The following is an 18,384-nucleotide window of genomic DNA, read 5'->3' as shown; positions in this document are numbered from 1 at the left end:
TCTTTCCTAAAATACTAGTGACAGCAGTGACCCCCCGCCCCCGCATAGACACACCTCGCTGCGAGGGAGGTGGGAGGGGTCATCTCTGACGGGGACCATGTGGCAGCTCACGCCTGCTGTTAAGGGGAGGAGGAGAGATTTGGGTGAGCAGCCAGCAGTGTCTGCTTCATATCTTACTTCCTACGAGAACTTGGGAGTGTTTTGCTGGTTTGGAGGTGCACTTCGCTTTTGCACATGAGTTTAGTCTGGTGGTCTTGACGAATGCATTAGTTCGCTCTGATAGTTCCTTGATTCTGATGGGTTTCAGTGTGGGTGACGATTTGGTCTCCTGATTGCCCCTCCCCTCCAGGTTCTGCGCTTCCTCGTCTGCCGTGAAGCCCTGGCCGGCCCCAACCCCATGCTGCGGTGGCAGGCACGGCTGGCGTTCTTGCCCTCGTACCTCTTCCAGATGGAAGTGCTGAAGTCCTCCGAGTGGGTTGCTTTCCCTTGTTTCAGTAGCCCTGAATAGTGAGTGTCCTTGCCCGCCACCTGTGAGCCGTATTCACTGTGGCCACTATCTGGCTGGCCATCTCTGCCCACACTTGCTGTGCGGCCAGCCACCTTGGGTGACGCCGTCGGCCCCTTTCTGCCTTGGACTCTGGCGTCCTGGAGAGTCTGTTTCCGGTCTCGGTGCCACTTCTGTCGGAAGGCCTGCTTTGAGAGCCTTCACCTGGTGGGTGTTCATGGGAGGCCTGGTTTCTGTGGCGTGTGTGCTGGTTTCCTGCTGCTCCTGCAACCGATGACCACGGACTTCATGGCTAAAGCCACATAAATGCGTTATCAGACGTTCTGAGGGTCAGACTCCAAAATGGGCCTCACAGGGCTGAAGTTGAGGTGTTGGCAGGGCCGGCTCCTTCTGGAGGGTTAGGGTAGGAGCCATCACTTCTCTTTTCTGGTTTGAGGCAGTTTCGCCAGAAGCATCTTTGCCACATTTTCACTGTGTAACTAATTGGCTGCATGCAGTTTTGCCACAAAAGATGAAATAACTGATTGAGGGTTTTGTCATTGTCGTTTCATTTCTCCATTGATGAAGTTCTCGCAGTTACTCCCATCTTAATATGATGTGAATCTTGGCCCTCACAGTGGTCTGTGTGGTGACAAGTGGATATGGCGGTGCTGGTGGTCTGAAATTGGTACATTTCTTCCAGTCAGCGACGTCATTGATGACTTTGTCCGGCTGCCAGATGACGAGGATCTGCCCCAAGACTTGGTTTCTGGTTTGAAGCACACTCCATTGGAGAAAGCGGGCCCAGGGCCTCCTCTTTGAGGGTGCAGAGTTGAACCCACGTTTTCTGTAGAACAGAGACAAGTGCTACTAGGTACAATCCACGCGTACAAATAAAATCAGTTCCTTGTACAGTGTTGCCGTGGGTCTGCATATCCACGTTTTAAATGTATCCCAGTATTTTGTATTTTGCTACTGAGTCTTTTTTTGTGCCTCATTTTTCATGTTTCAGTCTGTACTTTTTAGTTAATGTCCCTCTTTTGTTTTTCGTGATTTTCTCTTTTATGGCAAAACAGGCTTACTACCAGTTATTTATGCAGCAGAATGCTTGCAGCAAAACTACTGGACATGGTCTTTTCCATCTTCTAGGGGCGCCCACATCCTTGGCTCGTGACCTCACCTTCAGGCCAGCAGTGCATCTCCCATCTCTCGCTGGCTCTGACCCTCCTGCCTGCCCCTTATAGAGACCCGATGATGACAGGGTAATCCGGGTACTCCGGGACCATCTCCTATCTCAGGGACCTTTTGCCATGTGAGGTGACACAGGTTTTGAGGTCGGCTGTGGACGTCTTCAGGAGCTGTCTTTCCTCTGGGCACAGCATTGTATTAGGCTCAGGAGATGCGACGACAAAACCCTGAGCTTGTGGAGCCTGGGTTCTAGTAGGAGAGGCAGTTAAAGCTGCATCAGTTCTGAAAGAGACAGAGCAGGAGCAGGCAGCCCCGCCCAGAGGCGGAGACAGTGTGTGGCATCCTGGTGCAGACGTTTGGACTTTGACAGTGCCGTGCTGTGTGCTCACCAGCGTCCCATAGGATAAGAGAGAGGGTAATGGAGGCCTTGGTGCTCCCATGCCTCCCCATCGGAGCCAGGAGCTCTGTGTGCCTCCAGTTCTGGCCTGAGCTTTGCTGGGCCAAGAGGCTACTGAGGCTCGGGGTGGGCAGGGTCCTGGGGGGCTGCTTGGATTTCCCTTGAACAGGGCAGAGGGGAGGGGAGGAGGGTCTGGAGCCTCTGCCGGTTGAATAATGATATCTCTTCACCAGTGCTTGGTGGTGGTTTTCTGTGTTTTGCCATTTTAAACAATTTCAGTGAACATCTTTTGAACTTGCCTGGTTGTTAAGATAAATTTCTAGAAATGGAACTGCTTGTGTTCAGTGTGGCACATGGTGGCTGGCAGCCCCCTGGCTGCCCACTTCCTCAGGCCTTGTTGGTACTGGAGCTGGACTTCCCCATCTTTTCCGATGTCAGAACGACGCCTGCTTTGGTCTGCGAGTCTTGGCGTATCCGTGGGTTGAGCACCATTATGTATCTTATCAGCCATCCATTTCTCCTTGTTGAGGCTTCGTCAGGGACTTTGTTCCTGGTTCAGGTTCGCCTGGGGCCACTGGGGCCTTCAGGGAGCCAGTGGACCTCACCTGCTCACCTGTGGGCACTCCTCTCGGCAGCTTCATGGAGGAGCCAGAAACTCCAGCAGACCCCTTAGCTTCCTGCCCCAGACCCAGCGCGGCCATCACCCCTGCTGCCAGGTCTGCATTCCAGGCCTGCCTTCTCCCCCTGGCCTCTCCTCCTCCAGCTTTACACACCTCCCTCACCAGCTCGCCTCTGCTCAGTCCTGAGCAGGAGGAGAGGGTCGGGTGGCTCAGAACGGGGACAGTGCCGTGGGTGGTTAAGGGGCAGCAGCAGCATGTCGAGCTCACAGAATACATGACTTGGACCTGGCCTGGGTGTGGTGCCAGCCTCCACCCTCATGGTGAGCTCTCCTGTGGCAGGGATATACTATAACTGATTTTTGCTGAATCTGAACCTTTGATGAAACACATCAGAGTATTTCAAATGTTAATTAATGTGTGTTTTTCTCTTGTAGAAGCCAAAGATGTTGACCAGAAAGATTAAACTCTGGGACATAAATGCCCACATCACCTGCCGCCTGTGCAGTGGATATCTCATCGACGCAACCACAGTGACCGAGTGTCTGCACACGTGTACGTGTGGGATGTTCTAGAATGTGGCCTTTGACAGCTGTGTGTGTGTATGTGGTGACCGAGTGTGCATGCGTGTATGTGCAGGATGTTCTAGAACGTGACCTCTGACAGCTCTGTGTGTGTGGTGACCGAGTGTCTGCATACGTTTACGTTCAGGATGTTCTAGAACGTGACCTCTGACAGCTCTGTGTGTGTGGTGACCGAGTGTCTGCATACGTTTACGTTCAGGATGTTCTAGAACGTGGCCTTTGACAGCTCTGTGTGTGTCTGTGTGGTGACCGAGTGTGCATACGTTTACGTTCAGGATATTCCGAACGTGACCTCTGACAGTTTTTGATCATGTGCTCTTTTGCCAAAAACTGTTAGCTGAAGCACAGAGCAGGACACAGGAACAGGAATAAAGATCATCTTGAAGATAAATCGGAAAGATCATTTCAAGTTAAAAATACTGTGGGTAACTTCAGTAGAGATATCATTTAAGAAAGCTGAATACAGGAAAAACTTAGTTATTTCTATATAAGAGCTAAACTGGTGACTGTGGTATGACAGAATATTCATTTCTACTTGGCAAAAATGCTTCTTTTTAAAATTTCTGAATGAATTTCTTACACTTTTTAGACAGGAATCTGGTGGTCTGCTCCTCAAGGCTGATAAGCCTGTGTTTTGATTTCTAGAAGGCTAGAGTTGAACTTTTTTCTTTTTTAAGCACCACCTCAATCTACAGGGAGATAGCATTGTTTGCCTTGGCACTTAGTTATCGTGTGAGGATGGTGGAGAATGCCAGTGAGAAGTGTGCCTGTTGATTGCTGAGGAGCACATTCTTTAGATGGGATCTTTAAAGTAAAATGATTACCTCTAACAAATGATTTTTTTTTTTTTTTTTGAGGAAGATTAGCTCTGAGCTAACATCTGCTGACAATCCCCCTCATTTTGCTGAGCAAGGCTGGCCCTGAGCTAGCAACCGTGCCCATCTTCCTCTACTTTATATGTGGGATGCCTACCATAGCATGGCTTGCCAAGCAGTGCCATGTCCACACCCGGGATCTGAACCGGTGAACCCCAGGCCGCCGAAGCAGAATGTGCGCACTTAACTGCTGCACCACTGGGCCGACCTCTAACACAAATGATTTTTTATCTCTATTTTTCACTTTAGAAAATAAAATATTTGCCAATTTTGATAGAACTTTTGTTTTAAAGTTAATTGTATTTTTAGATTTCAGCGGACATACTTTTATGTTATTTTCATTGAATTTTATTTGATTTTGTTGCACAAAGAAAATTTTGTGATCCTTTAGGCTAACTTATAAAAATTTTAACTCTTGGCTCCTGTGGTGACATTTGGACGAGACACTGAAAGTGTGTCCTGCTGATTTCTCAGCTCTTGACCTCCAGACAGCTTCTCCTTGCTTGGGTTTCTCTTCCCTTATTCCTGAGCCTCAAGGTGATCAGTGAGGCAGTTGCCTGAGCAGTTGTCTGTTGTTTTCTTGAGCACCCACAGGGTGGGTGTCTGCTGCGGCCTGGATGTGTGCCGAGCCTGACGGGATGTCAGCACCTTGATTCTGGGGTGGTTTTCTGACATGAATGTGCTTTGCCAACAGTCTGTCGGAGTTGCCTGGTCAAGTATCTGGAGGAGAATAACACCTGCCCCACATGTAGGATTGTCATCCACCAGAGCCACCCGCTGCAGTACATCGGGTAAGTGCGTCCACACCAGTCCCCAGCGTCATATCTGTGGTCCTCGACTTTGTCAGTGGCTTGTCTGGGCTGAGGGCCCCCGTGACCACACGCAGTGGCCCTGCCCCCCACATCAGACAGGAGTGCCAGGCTGTTCCTGCCTGTTCCAGCAGTATTTGCTCACATTGAACCGCTTGAGAAACCTCAGGACCCAGCTGGATTTCACTAGTTTTACACTGAAGTGACTACAGTTTCCTCTGAAGGCAGCCCCTGGAGCTGCCTTTCTGCCCAGGAATGAATGGGCCGGGGCACTGTTGCTCCTTGCCTGTGGCATGAATCTTGCTCCCTGTGGCCAGGGCTCTCCTGCCCTGTGCTGCCTGCTTGGGTCTCATGGAGACTGGACCCCCTCCAAGGCTGTGCCATTTCTGAGGGAGGGTCAGGAGGAATTGACACAGCCCTGACCTGGGGGTCAGGCCAAGGAAGGCAGGAGGTGCTGGCATGCGGCTCTTAGGCCGATTTATGTGACTTCCAGATTTGGGGCCATTCTAAAGGAAGTGAAGTGCTCCCCACATCACATGAGAGGAGCAGAGTGGGTCCGCAGACAAGTTTTGAAGGAAGAGAGGCATATTTGTGTGTTCACTCCTTAAAGTGTGAAATACATTGTGCACACAGAAGAGTTTAAAAATATGTGAACATTATGGGATACAGCAAAAGCTGAATTAAGAAGGAAATTCGTTGCAATACAGGCACACCTTAACAAACAAGAAAAATCCCAAATAAGCAATCTCAAATTACCCCTAACTGAATTAGAGAAAGAAGAAAAACAAAGCCAAAGTCAGCAGGAGAGAAATAATAAAAATCAGAGTAGAAATAAATGCTATTGAAACAAAAAAGGCAATAGAAAGGATCAATGAAACAAAGAGCTGGTTCTTTGAGAAGATAAATAAAATTGACAAACCCCTAGCCAGGCTTACAAAGAAAAGAAGAGAGAATGCTCAAATAAACAAAATCAGAAATGAAAGAGGATAAATAAAAACAGACTCCACAGAAATACAACGGATTATAAGAGAATACTATGAAAAACTGTATGCAAACAAAATGGATAACCTAGAGGAAATGGATAAATTCTTGGACTCCTACAATCTCCCAAAGCTTAGTCAAGAAGCAGACAATTTGAACAGACCAATCACAAGGAAAGAGATTGAAACAGCAATCAAAAGCATCCCAAAGAATAAAACCCCAGGACCAGATGGCTTTCCTGGGGAATTCTACCAAACTTTGAGAGAGGATTTACTACCTATCCTTTTCAAGCTATTCCAAAAAATTAGGGAGGATGGAACACTTCCTAACCCATTCCACAAGGCCAACATCACACTAATGCCAAAGCCTGACAAGGACAGCACAAAAAAGGGGAACTACAGGCCAATATCACTGATGAACATAGATGCAAAAATTCTCAACAAAATTTTGGCAAGCCAAATTCAGCAATTCATCAAAAGGACCATACATCGTGATCAAGTGGGATTCATATCAGGGACAGAGGGATAGTTCAACATCCACAAATCAATCAACGTGATACACCACATCAACAAACTGAGGAATAAAAACCACATGATCATCTCAATAGATGCAGAGAAAGCCCTTGACAAGATCCAACAGCCATTTATGATAAAAACTCTGAACAAATGGGGATAGAAGGAAATTATCTTAACATAATAAAGGCCATATATGACAAACCCACAGCCAACATCATACTCAGTGGGCAAAAACTGAGTGCCGTCCCCCTGAGAACAGGAATGAGACAAGGATGCCCTCTATCACCACTCTTATTTAGCATAGTACTGGAGGTTTTGGCCAGAGCAATTAGGCAAGAGAAAGGAATAGAAGGAATCCAAATAGGGAGGGAAGAAGTGAAACTCTTGCTGTTTGCAGACGACATGATCTTATATGTAGAAAATCCCAAAGAATCCATCAGAAAACTTTTAGAAATAATCAACAACTACAGCAAAGTTGCAGGTATAAAATCAACTTACATAAATCAGTAGCATTTCTATACTCTAATAATGAACTAACAGAAAGAGAACTCAAGAACACAATACCATCACAATCACAACAAATAGAATAAAATACCTTGGGGTGAATTTAACTAAGGAAGTGAAAGACTTATACAATGAAAACTACTAGGCTTTCCTGAAAGAAATGGATGACGACATAAAGAGATGGAAAGACATTCCATGCACATGGATTGGAAGAATATAGTTACAATGTCCATACTACCTAAAGCAATCTACAGATTCAATGCAATCCCAATCAGAATCCCAATGACATTCTTAGAACAAAGAATCCTAAAATTCATATGGGGCAACAAAAGACCCTGAATTGCTAAAGCAATCCTGAGAAAAAAGAACAAAGCTGGAGGCATCACAGTCCCTGACTTCAAAACATGCTACAAAGCCACAGTAATCAAAACAGCATGGTACTGGTACAAAAACAGATGCACAGATCAATGGAACAGAATTGAAAGCCCAGAAATAAAACCACGCATCTGTGGACAGCTAATCTTTGACAAAGGAGCTGAGGGCATACAATGGAGAAAAGAAAGTCTTTTCAACAGATGGTGCTAGGAAAACTGGAGAGCCACATGTAAAAGAATGAAAATTGACCATTCTTTTTCACCATTCACAAAAATAAACTCTAAATGGATCAAAGACCTAAAGGTAAGACCTGAAACTGTAAGGCTTCTAGAGGAAAATGTAGGCAGTACACTCTTTGACATCACTATTAAAAGGATCTTTTTGGACACCATGTCTTCTCGGACAAGAGACACAATAGAAAGAATAAACAAATGGGACTTCATCAGACTAAAGAGCTTCTTCAAGGCAAGGGAAAACAGGATTGAAACAAAAAAACAACCCAGTAATTAGGAAAAAATACTTGCAAGTCATTTATCCAACAAAAGGTTAATCTCCATAATATATAAAGAACTCACACAACTCAACAACAAAAAAATCAAGCAACCCGATCAAAAAATGGGCAAGAGACATGAACAGACATTTCTCCAAAGAAGATATACAGATGGCCAATAGGCACATGAAAAGATGTTCATAATCACTGATCAGCAGGGAAATGCAAATGCAAATCAAAACTACACTAAGATATCACCTTACACCCATTAGAATGGCAAAAATAACCAAAACAAAAAGTAACAAATGTTGGAGAGGCTGTGGAGAAAAAGGAACCCTCATACACTGCTGGTGGGAATGCAAACTAGTGCAGCCACTATGGAAAACAGTATGGAGATTCCTCAAAAAATTAAAAATAGAACTACCATATGATCCAGCTATTCCACTACTGAGTATCTATCCAGAGAACTTGACGTCAGCAATTTAGAGAGACTCATATACCCCAATGTTCATTGCAGCATTATTTACAATAGCCAAGACATGAAAGCAACCTTAGTGCCCATCAACAGATGATTGGATAAAGAAGATGTGGTATATATGTACAATGGAATACTACTCAGCCATAAAAAAGAATAAAATCGTCCCATTTACAACAACATGGATGGACCTTAAGGGAATTATGTTAAGTGAAATAAGCCAGGTAGAGAAGGACAATCTCTATGACTTCACTCATATGAGGAATTTAAAAATGCAGACAAAGAGAACAGATTAGTGGCTACCAGGGGAAAGGGGGGATGGGGGGTAGTTACAAAGGGTAAAGGAGTGCACCTACAACACGACTGACAAACAATAATGTACAGCTGAAATTTCACAAGATTGTAACCTATCATTACCTCAATAAAAATTAACTTTAAAAAAAATGCATGAGCAGCTTAAAGCACCTCAAAGAGAAACAGCTCTGGTCAGGAAGTGGAAACCACCAGGCCCAGGAGCCCCTCCCCTCAGGGCAGTCTTCTCTGCGTTTGCAGCCCTCTGGCCCAGATGACACGGCTGGGCCTCCCCATTCTCCGCTTTCTACAGTGGGTTCTGCCAGCTGGGTTCCTGGGTGCCTTGCCCGTGACTCGGCCAGTTGTCTGGACAAGTCTCTGTGAGTGTGGAGCCGCGGCCCACAGCGTCCCCGGGAGGAGGCCCACTGTCCATCATGCTGTGTTGCAGGTGAATGTTAGGGGCTGTCCAGTGTGGGCTCCCCTGCACGGGCTTCTCCCCTCGGCCTTTGCCGGAAGCGGAGTGTCAGGGTGGAGACACGTGCATTCCTGAGCCCTCCTGGGGTAGGGACAGTGTGTTCTCCCACCCTCATGGCCGGGGGGCCCTTGCACTGCATTCTCACCTGGACTTGAATGGCCAGGTGTTAGCTTTTGCCCCGTGGTGGCCCTGGAGGGTGTCTTGTCCTGTCACCCTGGTTATCATTGAGCCCAGGCCTCTTCCCAAATGTTACCCAGCCATTCAGGCTTCTGGGAGGTGGCTGTTCACATGTTACGTCATTTTTCTACTGAGTTCTTTGTTTTATTCTGCTCTGAAGAAATACTTTACGTATTCTGGGTACTAATTGTTGGCCAGAGCTGGGGGGCTTTCCCGGTGTGAACCACTAAGGGCAGGTGGTGGTAAGGGGCGTCATGCTGGTGGGGGAAGCTGTGGAGGCTGCTTCCCTTCTCTCCCTGCGCTGGCTCTGGGACAGGCAGGGCTGTCTGGAGCGCTGAATCCCTTTGAGCCGTGTGAGACGCTGTCAGCACAGGCCTGGCCTAGCTTGCTAGCACAGAGAGAAAGAAGGCCTGCGGAGTGGAGCCGCCAGGTGCACGGGCCTCAGCAGTCTGCAGCTTGGGTCAGGAGGGGCGGGCCCCGCCTTTTCCTTGTGCAGTGACCAGGGCCAGAGAGGCAGAGGCACCAGAGCTGGGTGGAGATGCTTAGCCCTGAGGCCTGCTCTGGGCCCCAGGCCTCCAGGGCGGCTCTTTCCCAGTGATCCTGTCCCTTACTCCTTGCTTTCAGGCTCTGCCTGGAACTGCACTGGCCAGGGTGGTCCTTTTACCCATCCTGGCACCAACTCTGAGGTTGACTCAGAGCCTTGTTCCTGACACAGCCATACCTGCCACGGCCTCCCATTGGTTGCCTCAGGGGACCGGCCTCCAGCTTTGGGCTGGGACAGAGTGAGAGGGCCATCAGGCGGGGCAGAGCAGTGGGGCCTGGTTCAGGACTCAGGAGGTGGGATGGTGCCGAGCAGGACTGGCCGCATACGGATGCCAGACCGAGCCTGCAGGATCTGGTAGATCGGTGAGGCAGCTCTGCACTTCCCAGGCCTCGTCTTATAGCCTAGGGCTTTTCCCATGTGGGCCTGGTGGAGAACATGGAACAGGGAAAGAAGTGAGAGGGTCTGTGGCCTGCAGCTTGGAGTGTAAACGTGAAAGCTGCGAAGAAGTGGCCTCTGTTTCAAAGGGCTGCCACCCGCAAGCCTGGGGGTGGCTGGACATCAGGAGACATGCATGCACTGTTCTGTTCTGCCCGCTCACACCCTCCCTAAGGAGAGCTCCCCACACCCTCCACTCTGAGCCCCTGGGTCCTTGGCCAGGTGGGTGGGGCCTGGCATGGTCGCTTGTGGGACCCAGATGTTGAGTTCTGTAAGAGTGGTTCAGCCCAGCGGCCTCTCCTGGGGGTCAAACAAGCTTTACAAAAAGCCAGCAGAAGTAACAGTGGGAACTGCTGAGGGTGTCCTGTGCGCTGAAGGTCAGCCGTGTTTTATAATGCTTCTGTGTGCATGTGCGTTATCTGTATGTCCAGGTAAATGTGAGTGTTATGACGTGAAGTGCATTTCTTAGTGTGGATCATGGTCAGGGAAGTCTGAGGTCTGGCGCACCTCGGGCACACTCGTCACTGGAAACTTTCAAAGCCTAACGTCATTGGAACTTGAAAGTCCAGCAAGGAGAGGTTGCGGGTCTCCATGAGGGTGTTGTCTGTGTCATCATCATTTGAAATATTCACAAGCAGCTAGAACCTAAGTTAAACGATGCATTAATTTAGATCATATGTAACTTTTGATAGCACATTTTTTTTAGTGCAAACTAGAAGCAAAATGCAATGAGAACTCCAAATTAGTGATTGTGGAGTTTGACGTTGTTAAATGGAAATGTGTGAGCATTATAGAATTGACATTTCCAGCTAACCCCACCTGTTCTGTTCTTTTTGCCAGGCATGACAGAACCATGCAGGATATTGTTTACAAGTTGGTTCCAGGCCTCCAAGAAGGTAAGTATCAGATATCTGCTTGGATCCCTAAGTCTGCCACGCGGCCTCAGCGCGTCTCTCGGGTGGCCCCGATGAGAGGTCTCTTTGGCAGCAGCCCCATCTTGCTGTCCCTGCTTGAATACACTGGCATCTCATTTGTGGTCCCTCCCGTGTCCTCCACTCATCTGCTCCTTCCTTCAGGAGGCACTGGCGCCTGTGTTGTGCATGCCAGCCGTTGTTTGGATGGTGGGGGCACAGCAGGGGCAAGGGCGGCCTCCCCCTCATGCTCACACAGAGGGGAAGCCACTAACCAGTGTGTCTATGAAGTGTACCTGTATTTAGGTCAGATCTCATTGAGAATTAAAAAGGAGTATTATGTGCTGCAAATATCCTGAAAGTGGAAACAGCCACTCTTTTTAAAACTTCCCCAGTTCTGAACACTGAGACTGTCACAGCCCTCCTTTGTGGGGGTGGTGATAAGGGGAGGAGAGAGGGACAGAGGGACATCGGTCTCAGAGTTCCATTCGGTGTCAGGGTGGACTGGTGTGGCAGTGCGTGCCACGTAGGCACACTTTCTTTCAAAGATAAGATACGTTAAGAGTTCATTTGGGCTGCATCTCATTGTTATGTTTCCGAAGGGGGTTATAATTTAAAATACAGCTCACTGCTTTAGATAAGTAGATATTATATCTAGCCTTTAATACATATCTGAAGGAATAATATTGTTATCTTCTCTCACTGTTCACAGAATTTATTCATACAAGAAGAATTTAAAATTTCCTGAGTAAATGTAAATAGAATCAATCATCTTTTGATATCTTGAAAGTTTTTTGGTCTTGGGAAAAGACAATGTATCAAAATAAAATACTGATACCTTAAAAAAATTACTGTAGAATATTTAAACTGCATAAGTTGGCAGAATCGAGTAGAGAGCCCGTGTGTTTATTCCCAGCTCCAGCAGGTGTCAGCTCGTGGTGAATCCTCCTTTGTCTGCGCCCCCCACCCCATACCTGTTATTTCATCTGTAAATGTTGCCATTTGTATCCTCAGAGATAGGGATTCTTCTTAAAAGACACGACCAAACACCTTTATAAATCTAAGAAAATAGTGGTATCTCCCTAGCATCAAATATCCAGTCAGCGCCGAGAGGTTGAGCCATCCCGTGAACGCCGCATCTTTGGGGTTTTGTTGGTTTAGTTGTTTTCAGTTAGGACCACATCAGGTCTGCCCTCGGGCTGGCTGCTCTGTGCCCTCTTGGCCCCTCGGGTCTGCAAGTCTGGACTTGGGAGGACTTCCCGTTCCTGCCAGACATGGGTCGGGAGGCCTGATTGGGTTCTGGTCGGTGTTTCCAGCAAGCCCACTTCTAGGTGGTTCTTCCACCTGCACAGATGCTGTCACCCCGTCTCTTGTGTCGTCCCAGCAGTCATACACCCCCAGAGCTTAAATCCATAACTACAGGCAGCAGAGCTGCTGCCCCGTTCTCTCGGTCCTGCTCCTTTGTTGGAGGGAGTACCTCCACAGACACACTTCATTGCTTGGTCTCCCTGAGGTCCAGTTTGTACAAAAAGCAGAACAAATGCTTGAGTGTTTCCTTTCTGTTTACAAAATAACAAGTTTGGTTTACTAGCCGCGCCAGCCTCAGTCACTTAGGTGGGTTTAAACATTTACATGATCTCAGTTTATTGCAGTTACTGTCCTTTCTGAAGCTCAAGTCCTCCCATCTGTGGCCAGCGGGCACTTGTCACATGGGCTCCTGGGTCCCTCTGACATAACCCAGGCAGTCAGGGTGGCCTTGCTTTCCAGTTCAGGCAGGGTCTAGGCTCGTCTTGTCAACCCTGCCTCTGTGCAGCCACTTCCCCACAGAGCCCAGGTGTCCCTCGGTGCACAGTGGTGTCTCAAGGCCAGCAGTCAGTGTGCAGGTGCTCGGGACAATCTTTAATGGAGCTTTGCTTAGGAAGAAGCTGGGGCCAGCGTAAAGAGCCTCCTGACTTCCTGGACAAGTCATTTGTTCCTGTGCAGCAGGAGCACACACGCTGTTGGTTCACCTTGATAACTGTCCAGCGTGGTGGCCGTCAGCTCTACCGTAACATGAAGAAATGGGGAGTTCTCCAAGTGCACACTGACCTGAAGGTTGCCAAGCGCTGCCTGCAGGCCAGTGTCTTTTCTGCAGAGACAAACACTTCATTTCTCTATTTCTCAGACTTTCAGTCGTTTGTTGCTCTTTAAAAGGTTATTGTAACTTTGAAATCTTTAACAGCATGACTGTGGTTTTTGCTTTTTGTTTTTGGTGAGGAAGATTGGCCCTGACTAACATCTCTTTCCAATCTTCTTTTTGCTTGAGGAAGATTGTTGCTGAGCTAACATCTGTGCCCATCTTCCTCTATTTTATATGTAGGTTTCTGCCACAGCATGGCTTGATGAGCAGTATGTAGGTCTGTGCCAGGGGTCTGAACCCATGAACCCTGGGCCACTGAAGCAGAGCACGTGGACTTACCAACTATGCCACTGTGCCACCCCCTCATGACTGTGTTCGTGATGCAGGCTGTCCGCAGTTTCCTTGGTTTTCCTTGTTGTGCCAACATTGTAATGCTGATTGCTCAGCATGGGGGCCTCTTCCTGGTTCTCCAAATAACCCAGAGCACGTCCACCATGTTGTGCGATCGTGAGACAGCAGCGAGCTGGGGGTGCAGGCGTGTCTCCTGGAGGATGACCATAACCCCTCCTTCCTGATCCCACTCTGCTCTCAAGGACCCTGGAAAATAAAAATCAGCGTCTCTCTGAATCCAGCAGGCTGCTGGCTGACTCTGCTTTTCTCTTCCCTTGTAGATGAGACCTTTTTGGTGAAAAATTAGTTTTTCGGTTGTTTGTTGTTTCCTTTTGTTTTTATAGTTTTAAAAAAGCTATCTGCCCAGAGACATCTTTATCAATAAAATGTATCAAATTATCTCTTTTTTAATATTACACCACCACCTCCCTTTTTTCCCTTCACACTTTCGCTGCTTGCCTCTCTCACCAGCGTGATGTGGAGGTGCTCTGCTCTCGCCCTGGTCACAGCTGCATAGGCTCCATTCTGCTCGTTTCCTGGCCCTCTCCTGACGGATACTTAAGGTGCTTCTCTTCTTTGCTTTAACAAAAGGCAGGAGTGTGCAGGGGATATCCTTCTGCGTGCTTCTGTGGATGTGGATGAATACATCTCTTGTCTTTTTTCTGAAAGTAGAATCACTTGGCCAAGGCATCTGCATTTTTCTTTCTTTCTCTTGCCTCTTCGCATTGGCTAGAACAGGAGCTGACAACGACAGGCCACAGACCAGCTCTGGCCCACTGCCTATCTTTATGTGGCTCATGAGCCAAGAATTTTTTTACATTTTTAAGTAGTTGAAAAAATTCAAAGAAAAAATAGTACTTTGTGACATGTGAAAATTATATGAATTGAAATTTTGTCATCCATAATTAGTTTTGTTAGAATGAGCCATGCTCATTCATTGACGTACTGTTTGTTTTCACACGACAATGGCAGAATTGAGCATTTGCAACAGACCACATGGGTACTCTCGTTGCTTCACACTGCTGTTCAGCACGCCACAAATGTCGGTGACAGCTATAGCTTGACAGCATTTCAAGAGCTGTGCATATTACTGTTTCAAGGCTTTTTTTTATTACCATTACACACCCATCCTGTCAAAACAAGGAAAATAGAGAAGTGTGGGCTTCAGATGTTGCACTTTTAAGCCACAGAGAAGTATGGATAGCTCTCTTATTGAATGGTCATTGTTAGCCGGCAAAGCATCGTGTTTATCTTGCAGTGACACCACTGCTGTGCTAAAATAAAAGGATATAGTATGTGTTGGCATTACCAGACCGAACACACAATATTCCCAACTTAAAGGGAAGCAGCATTTAGAAAGAATTGAAAATTTGTAATTGACGGGGCTGGCCCCGTGGCCGAGTGGTTAAGTTTGTGCGCTCTGCTGCAGGCGGCCCAGTGTTTTGTCGGTTTGAATCCTGGGCGCGGACACGGCATTGCTCATCAGACCACACTGAGGCAGCGTCCCACATGCCACAACCAGAAAGACCCACAACTAAGAATATGCAACTATGTACTGGGGGACTTTGGGGAGAAAAAGGAAAAACTAAAATCTTTAAAAAAAAAAAAGAAAATTTGTAATTGAATATTTCATCACAGTAGAATTTCTTCACAAAAGTAAAAAACGAATATAAGCCTGCAATAAAGTAAGTTTCTGATTGGCTTATTTGTTTGCCAAACTAGGACAATCCTTTACTATTGATAAGTCTGATTGCAGCAACTAAAGAAATACGTTCAGAGAAAATGAGCTTGTCTGAGACCATTAGCCTCAGTGAGGACAGTTGCTTGGGGGCTGAGTCTGTTAGAAGCAACATCAATAGTCAGTTGAACAACAAGGCAGATGATCTGAGTGGTTTCCCTTGGCTCTTGAGGTCTCCGATGCTGCTCAGTTGTGTCCTCGGTGAGTTTGAAGCAACTGCCGACGTAGCCTCTGTGGGCTGTCTACATGGAGCAGCTACAGGCGAAAGTATTTTCAAAGGAGTTGAAATACAACCTGAAGTGGAATCTGCTAAGGCGTGTTACAACCAACAGTGGTAAAAATTTGTGTGGATCAGGAAAAGGCTTAGTTGGACAAATTAACCAAGCTTGTGAAAATGTAAGGTGTTTATAAAGCTCGTTGTATTGTTCATCAGCAGGTGCTTTGCAGAAAACACTTGAATTTTCATATGTTATTGAGTCAGTAGTGCCAATGGTAGCCTTCTCCACCTGTGTGGATGTACCGTCATCAGCTATACGAGCTTCGTCAGGACAAAAGACTGCTGAATACCCTGACTCGCCCTGCCACACAGCATGGTTGTTTTTCGATGCCTTCACGATGGTTGTTTTTTTGTGCTTTTTTTTTCTGAGCTAAGGGCAGATTGAAGTTTTTCTGAATGGAAAGAAGCACCTTTCAGGGCTGGCCCTGTGACCTAGTGGTTAAGTTTGGTGTGCTCCACTTCAGTGGCCCAGGTTCATCAGCAGCCATGCTGTGGTGGCGACCCACATACAAAATAGAGAAAGACCAGCACCAATGTGAGCTCAGGGCGAATCTTCCTCGGCAAAAAAAAAGCACTTTTAAGTACTACATCAAACACTGAATGGTTTTGGAAATTAGCTTTTGCTAAAGACCTGATAATGTTTCTTAATTAATTCAGCCTAATATCATAAGGTAAAACAATACTTATTGCACAACTTATACTGTAATAAAGTCATTTCAACAAGAGCTGGTATTGCTGGAGTTACAAGTACTGTCAGACTGCCTTACAGACACCCCGTGCTGTCTGAGTTAAAAGGCGAGGCGAGGCCCCCAGCCCCACACAGACTCAGCTGACTGACTTTCTGAGCTCTGGCTACAAGCCCAGCAGGGTTTGGACCTCCATGCAAGTTCAGAGGCAGTTTCCATGCTTCCAGCTCATTCACCTGTGCAGCCGAGGGGCTTCCGTCTCCCCCTCAGTGGGAAGTGACCGACGTGGCCTGGAACGCAGGATCAAAGACAAATACCAAGAGAAGGACTGAGTGGAATTCCACGAGTGCCTTCTGAGTGACATTCGTGCTCAATGAAACCCTGTGCTCGTGCACTGAGGCCGATATCACCGTGTGAGGGGCGTTTCAAAGATGAAATTCATGCAGTCAGTTTTGGTGATAAGGAACACCAACCTTTAACCCCATTTTAACAAATGTTATCCCCCCAAAAGGAGTCCATCCTTCTCATTAGTATCCTATATTACAAAAAATCGTGCTCAATTATTATTACTATGTTTTGAATTTCATGGCTTCCTGTTTCTGGCTCCTTATGTAAGGCGCTTGCAAGTTGCCACTGTGCCTTAACAACAGGTAAAGAGCCGAACAGACTGAAAATTCAACAACTCTTCTTAGACTGAAGAGGGTGGACTCAGGGCAAACCACTACCCCCGAGACCAGAGAGACTGACAGCGGATACAGGGAGTCCTGGCTTCCCAGAGCAGAGGCTTGGGCAGGAACCTCCACGGGAACCAGAGCCTGGGCAGGAAAACCTGACCTGCAGTAGAGGAACTGCTGGGGGCTCTGTGTGGACAACTGAGAGTTAAAACCTGCAGGGGGAGTCAGTCGTGGGGTTCCCCACAGTATTGTGAGATTTACCTCCAGGAGCATGGCTAGGTTCTCACAGAAAATATCAGAGAAAAAGCCCCTCCTGCTTCTTGCATGGGAGGGGAGAGGAGCCATTCTGAAGTAGTCCAGAGCACGCTGTTCTGAACAAGGCCTGTCCTCCGAGGAAACTGCTTAACCAGAACCTAACCTGCTGGCTATTCTCAGAGCCTGACTGCCTTGGAAGGAAAGACCCAACTCCCGTCGGCTCTAGACATCCTGTCCCACCTCAGGAGCAATAGCTGAGAAGCACTGAGGCAGTGCACCGTCAGAGGTACAGGCTGTGCAGTCCACGTGGGAACGATGGGCACTAATCCAGGGCCACGGGATGCGTTCTCACCCCCACACCTCACTAGATTAATAAAGGCCTCTTTACAGCAGTTCCTTTTACCTGGCTGCCAAGAAAACATCATAAGGCACACAAAAGTGAGGAAATGCAGTTTGAAGAGACAGAGCAAGCATCAGAACCAGGCATGGCAGGGGTGCTGGAATCGTCAGACCAGGAACTTAAGACACTTGTGATTACTATGCTAAGGGCTCTGATGGAAGAAGCAGACGGCATGCCAGAGCACAGGAGCAATGTGAGCAGAGAGTGGAAATCCTAAGAATGAACCGAAAAGAAATGCTAGAGATGAAAAACTGCAACAGAAATGAAGAGTGCCTCCGATGGACTCGTCAGACTGGACACGGCTGAGCAAAGGACCTCTGAGCTTGAGGACATCTCGAGAGAAACCCCACAACTAAAAAGCCAGGAGAACAGACTGGAAAGAACCAGAACAGAGTACCCAAGGACTGTGGATGACCACAAAAGGTTGTGGAACAGGAGAAAGAGAAGAAACATTTGAAACCATAATGACTGAATTTCCCCAAATTAATGTCAGTCACCAAACCACAGAGCCAGGAAGCTCCGAGAACACCAAGCAGGATAAATGCCAAAAAAAGCTACACCCAGGCGTAGCACTCTCAAACCACACAAAATCAAAGATAAAAAATCCTGAAAGAAGCCAGAGGGAAAAACACCTTACCCACAGAGGAGCAAAGGTAAGAATTGCATGCGACTTCTCAGAAACCGTGCAGGCAAGAGAGAGTGCAGTGAGATACGTAAA

General features: G+C 47.3%; 1 protein-coding gene across 2 annotated transcripts in view; it reads left to right on the top strand.

The window, feature by feature from the left end:
• Nucleotides 1–18,384, top strand: part of PCGF3 (polycomb group ring finger 3) — a 66,940-nt gene that overhangs the window by 24,072 nt on the left and 24,484 nt on the right. For both annotated transcript variants that reach the window (XM_014832180.3, XM_014832182.3), the window contains exons 4-6: nucleotides 3,124–3,241; nucleotides 4,840–4,936; nucleotides 11,057–11,112. In XM_014832180.3, the coding sequence (XP_014687666.1) occupies nucleotides 3,133–3,241; nucleotides 4,840–4,936; nucleotides 11,057–11,112 (262 nt within the window). In that variant the 5' untranslated portion in view covers nucleotides 3,124–3,132. The remainder of the gene's footprint in view (nucleotides 1–3,123; nucleotides 3,242–4,839; nucleotides 4,937–11,056; nucleotides 11,113–18,384) is intronic.

Source organism: Equus asinus, chromosome 3 (assembly GCF_041296235.1).
Source record: "Equus asinus isolate D_3611 breed Donkey chromosome 3, EquAss-T2T_v2, whole genome shotgun sequence".
NCBI classification, from domain to species: domain Eukaryota; kingdom Metazoa; phylum Chordata; class Mammalia; order Perissodactyla; family Equidae; genus Equus; species Equus asinus.
This window is presented reverse-complemented; position numbering and strand designations above follow the sequence as displayed.